The sequence below is a fragment of the Octopus bimaculoides genome, chromosome 19, assembly GCF_046866305.1.
Source record: "Octopus bimaculoides isolate indiv1 chromosome 19, ASM4686630v1, whole genome shotgun sequence".
In the NCBI taxonomy this organism is placed as follows: Eukaryota; Metazoa; Mollusca; class Cephalopoda; order Octopoda; family Octopodidae; genus Octopus; species Octopus bimaculoides.
The window spans coordinates 28,874,080-28,879,418 of record NC_142946.1 but is presented as its reverse complement, the minus strand read 5'-3'; the positions used below and the strand labels follow the sequence as shown (position 1 = coordinate 28,879,418).

General features: G+C 40.8%; 3 protein-coding genes across 3 annotated transcripts; 1 reads left to right on the top strand and 2 right to left on the bottom strand.

The window, feature by feature from the left end:
* The first annotated feature begins 268 nt into the window (after positions 1 to 268).
* LOC149131812 (uncharacterized) lies at positions 269 to 712 on the top strand. The gene has a single exon (XM_089366409.1). It carries the CDS (start codon positions 269 to 271, stop codon positions 710 to 712), a length of 444 nt encoding a protein of 147 aa, XP_089222535.1.
* A 1,220-nt stretch (positions 713 to 1,932) lies between these two features.
* LOC149131811 (uncharacterized) lies at positions 1,933 to 2,472 on the bottom strand. The gene has a single exon (XM_089366408.1). The coding sequence runs from the start codon at positions 2,470 to 2,472 to the stop codon at positions 1,933 to 1,935; it is 540 nt and encodes a 179-aa protein (XP_089222534.1).
* Positions 2,473 to 2,811: 339 nt separating this feature from the next.
* On the bottom strand, positions 2,812 to 3,312 carry LOC149131810 (uncharacterized). The gene has a single exon (XM_089366407.1). It carries the CDS (start codon positions 3,310 to 3,312, stop codon positions 2,812 to 2,814), a length of 501 nt encoding a protein of 166 aa, XP_089222533.1.
* Between the last annotated feature and the right edge of the window lie 2,027 nt (positions 3,313 to 5,339).

Here is a 5,339-nt window from a genome sequence, read left to right as displayed (position 1 = left end):
CATATTTGCATACGTCTTTTTATGTACCCCAGGTTTTGTGTTGTCTGTCCTTGTGATGTTCCCTCTATTTTGAGGCTTTATGCCTATAATAAAGAGAAAAAGCGTCGCGTAGAGCGAGCCTAAGCCGTCGGTAGACTTGACGTCGAGTTCTGTTGAACCGAGTCGTCGGAAGTGAGAGTTCGGTAGTTATGTAGGTACGTTATTGGCGAAGGCACGCCATCCGAACGTGCGATATAAGAGTTGCGACGAGGTTTCGAATAGTACCGAAATGGAAGAGTTACTGAAAGCAGTTGTCAAACAACAAGAGCAACAGCAGCAACTACAGATGTTAACAGAATTATTACTGCAGTCGAGAAATACGACAGAATCATTTTCAGCAGACAGTGTTGCATATTCCATCGAAGAATTTCGCTACAAACCGGATGAAGGAACTACTTTTACTACATATTACAGACGATGCGATGATAAATTCCGAGAGGAATGCAAGGGATGGTCTAGTTTACGGAAGGTGAGACTTCTTTTGCGAAAACTTGCCCCTCCGGTACATGAAAGTTTTTGTAACTTTATTTTGCCGAGAAAGCCCGCACAATTGTGTTTCGATGAAACGATAAATATTTTGACTAATATTTTTAGAAAGAAAAGTTCGCAGTTTAACATTCGGTGGGAATGTTTAAATTTAAAGATAAACGAGTCCGACGATTTTGTAACATAAGTCGGTATGGTTAATAAGGCTTGCGAAAGGTTTAAGCTGGAAGAATTAACGCCAGATATGTTCAAGTGCCTAATATTCGTTAAAGGGCTGGTGGCACTGGAAGACGCGGAAATTAGAAAAAGAATATTATCAAAGCTGAATCAAGATATGAAACTGTAAAAGATTGATAGTAACAATAGAGACTTTAACCTCTCCCTATCACCTTTCAACAAAATTATATATTAAGAAACAGTAGAACAATTAACAACATAATAAAAATAAGTTTTATTTTGGTGATGCTTGGCTTTACAAGTCCTGTGTCATTCAGCCTAGCAGCCGCTGGTTGACTTGTAATCGGCATCTGGATATTAAGAGCTTCGTTGAGGCATGTCAAAGGAGCAAGTAGTTGTCACGTCGAAAGCATCGCGCTAAAGAGGCTAAGAAAGCACGCGAAGCGCTTTAAGTACTGGTTTACTATGCATGCGCACTCGAGGGGCTTCCGGGAAGGCAAGTCCCTTGCGCATGCGTAGATTGTACTTCCTTAATGGCGGCCATAATTTCGCGCCACTACAATGCCCCCCCCCCCCGAGTGCGTAGCACGAACAAGGAAAGGATTGTAGTGGGCGCCTGAAACAAGATGCGGCTGTAGATACACAATGAAAGTGAAACAATTTGTTAATACAGAGAATGGAAATACCCAACAATGTAATACAATGCACATGGAAAATGATATTCTAGCGGCACAAGTCAAGTTCAGCTTGGTAAGTGTTGTTGGCTGTCAAAATAAAATTTCTTTTTGGTTACGTCACTGGAGTTCCTTAATCACTTGTGATTGATGCAGTGACGCAAGAAATTTCTATGAGTGTTCAGCACTAACAGGTAAAAACACAGTTTGAGCCTTTTTTTACAAAAGGAATGCTGAAAAATGCAATAATATAGAACGCAGTCAAATATAAAGTGTCTTGGAGAGTTTCTTTGGCTAGTGCACTGTACGGCCAGACCTAGTGACATAGGGTTCACTTGTGGTAGTTCTCAACGACGAAGGTGGAGTTTTCACAGGTGTATGTGTTGGTGATGGTGATGATAATGGTGTATGCATTGGTGATGGTGTTGACAAAGGTGTATGCAAAGGTTGAAAGGGGGGGCATGTCAGTATTGTCAACGGAAGATGTAGTTTTATCAAAATACGCTTTCTTCAGACGGTCGACAGACACGGTCTCCGTACAACCATTAGCGTCTATTTAAAAAAGTTGAAGCATGTGTTCAAACTCGGCCTTAGCCGTCTTAAAGCGGTCCGGTGCCAGACGTCGTGGGCGCGAAAAAACAGGCGGCCCAGTTGTTTTGATATAATGGAGGGTGGAATGAGCGGGCTTTGCCGGCTTAAAAGTTATGCCCATCAGCTCGGGAAAGGAAGCTAGAAGCGAATGAAAAACATCCCCAGCAGTAGCAATAAAAAACGCTGGACTTAGAGTTGAGTTAGTAGAGCCCTTTGCCGGCGTAAAGAGGGATGTCGAATCGTCGACAAGCCTCTGACGCCGAACATCTACCAACAAGTTAAAATGATTTTTAAAATCCGCACCCAAAATAGGATGCGGAATGTCAGCTATGACAAAAACCCATTGAAAATCTCTAAGAAGTCCAATGTCTAGGCGTAGAGAAAGCTGACCAAATGTATTTATCGGGGAGGAATCAATTGCATGCAACACTATAAGCGAATGCTTAGGTTTGTCAGTAGTAAAACGAAGAGGCCAAATACTACAGCACGACCCGGTGTCAATCATGAAGGACTTCTTCGACACCTGATCCTGGACAAAAATTGCACGATGAAAGATAGGTGGAGAGGAAGAAACAGACGTGCTCAATTTCTTCCTTGGAAGTTTTCCGAAACTTTAAAGGAGCATGGCTGGATGCACTTGCGTGCCTTTTCAGCGAATTTCGTATGATACCAGCACATACCAGGTTGTGTCCTAGATGTTGAATGACTACGAGATCTGCTACGAGAGCGTGAAAAAGACCGCTTAGAACGGCACAGATCATTCATCTGACGCGTAAGTTCTTCCAGTTTGTCAGCAAAAACATCATAGGAGGGAGAGGATTTATGTGAGGCAATTGATGAAGCCTCAGAAGAGAGACAGGCGCCGTGTGCAGGCTGGGCGGAAAAATTCAAGAATCTTATCTGCCATGGTGGCGACTTGATCAACCGTGTTGGTGTCAAGCGCCGTCGCCAAAATTGTACGCACGTGAGACGGTAAACGAGAGAAAAAAATCTTACGTAGGAGAGGGGCGTCAGTCGACTCACCGCTCAACTCCCTAAGGTGGCGTAAAAACTCTGATGGTGTCCTGTCCCCTAATTCTTCATCAGCCATCAGCTCATTAAATCTGCTTTCGGCAGACTTCGTGTTGCGTCGCAAAATTTCTGCCTTTACAGACGCATAAGTGTCGTCTGGGTTCGGGGATGTAACTAGATCTCTGGCAGATGTTGCAAGCTGTGTTGGTAAACTACAATAGAGCAATTGCAGTTGTTTCGACGGAGAAATTCCATATGCATCAATGTGAGCTTCTAGTGGAGCGAACCGTAAGAGCACATCACCAGTGAATGGAGGTAACATGTGTGACGACATATTTGTTCGAGAATGATTCCGTCAAAGTGAAAAGGAAAGAAAAGGAACAATGAATAAAATTCTCTTGATACGAGGACACCCCCCCCCCCAAAAAAAAAACAAAGCCGATGATAAGAAACAATAATTTTTCTGTTCTTGTTTTGTGTATGGAAACAACAATTGCATTAGAGAGAGAAAAAAAAATTCGTAAAATTTTTTTTTCTGTTTGTGTGTGTTGCTTGTACTGCGTGCAGGAAAAAAATTTCACCAACCTTCTCGTATTTTTTCTGCAAGAGAGATGTAACCAGGACAGGACAGAGAAATTAAATGTGTGTGTGTGTCTGTTGTATTTTACTGTTGTCCTGTTAGTAACACAAGATATGATACTTTTGAAGTAATGCAGTCCAATTGACACCATGTGGATATGCAGCGGTTGTTTATTACTGTTTCTTTCTTCGTCTCTCAATGGAGAGTTGTTTTGAAAGGCAGGCGTTGTCATCGTGACAAATTTTTTTTATTGTTGTCTCTTCCCGGTTGACGAGTTGAGAGAGAGAAAATTCCGTATTCTGTACTTGGGGTCACCAGTGTAAAAGGTTGATAGTAACAATAGAGACTTTAACCTCTCCCTATCACCTTTCAACAAAATTATATATTAAGAAACAGTAGAACAATTAACAACATAATAAAAATAAGTTTTATTTTGGTGATGCTTGGCTTTACAAGTCCTGTGTCATTCAGCCTAGCAGCCGCTGGTTGACTTGTAATCGGCATCTGGATATTAAGAGCTTCGTTGAGGCATGCCAAAGGAGCAAGTAGTTGTCACGTCGAAAGCATCACGCTAAAGAGGCTTAGAAAGCACGCGAAGCGCTTTAAGTACTGGTTTACTACGCATGCGTACTCGAGGGGCTTCCGGGAAGGCAAGTCCCTTGCGCATGCGTAGATTGTACTTCCTTAATGGCGGCCATAATTTCGCGCCACTACAAAACTAACATTGCAGAAAGTGGCTAAGGAATGCGAACAAATAATAAACCTTCAAGATGATACAAGAACAATAGAAGACAATAATAATAATGTACAAATGTGTAAAGAAAGTATCGATAGAAGAAAATATAATAATTCAAAACAGTGCAATGCTTGCATAGACCGACATTTTGAGATAAAACATGCTGTAAGTGTGGTAAAATTGGGCATATACAGACGAAATGCTGGTCGAAGAAAATCGTAAAACCGAAAAAGTCTACTCAACAAAAGTAAATTATACCATACAAAATCGAAAATTTGTGTTGGTAGAAATAAATGGTTTTCAGACCAAAATGCAATTAGATACAGGTTCAGACGTATCGATAATAAATACGGCATGGAGTAAGATAGGCAGGCCGATGTATGAAAAAACTATTAGGATAGCTTACGGTATTCTTGGGCGAAATTTCACCTGAAATAAGACGGCATGACGCGGAAAAGTAAATTAATGGTATCTAAGAATACAATGAATCTGTTCGGGACAGATTTAAGGGGATCTACCACTGCATACACTATGTAATTAATAAGATTGGAAGACATGGAGGTAATTGCAAAAGTGGGCATATATAAAAAAGAACAACGAAATAAGAGTATGTGCGGACTTCTCAACTGGTCTTAATGATTGTTTAAAAAATTACAATTATCCGCTTCCAAAACCAGAAGAAAGTGCAATGGTGGGTTCATAAGTCGGTTCAAATGAGGTATGTGTTAACTCCGCCATACCATCCAAGGTCAAATGGGTTAGCAGAAAGATTCGTCGACACATTCAAGAGAGCTTTAAGAAAGACTAGATGGAAAACTCTTGAAGATAAAAATATGTTTTTGCAGGTGTCTATATTGATATACATATATATACTTGTGTTTGGGTGCGTGTGTGTATATACATCTCTATATATAAAGATGATGCGTAGTCTAGACGGCGTTTTTAGATTTCATTATTCTCTTTAACCCGGGCAACGCCGGGTATTTCTGCTAGTATATCATAAAAAATAATGTCGTGAGTAATATATTTGTTTACGCATTTAAGA

Bases quoted from the DNA above. Each gene is read 5' to 3' on its own strand.
- LOC149131812 (XM_089366409.1), top strand. From the start codon at position 269: ATGGAAGAGTTACTGAAAGCAGTTGTCAAACAACAAGAGCAACAGCAG.
- LOC149131811 (XM_089366408.1), bottom strand. From the start codon at position 2,472: ATGATTGACACCGGGTCGTGCTGTAGTATTTGGCCTCTTCGTTTTACT.
- LOC149131810 (XM_089366407.1), bottom strand. From the start codon at position 3,312: ATGTCGTCACACATGTTACCTCCATTCACTGGTGATGTGCTCTTACGG.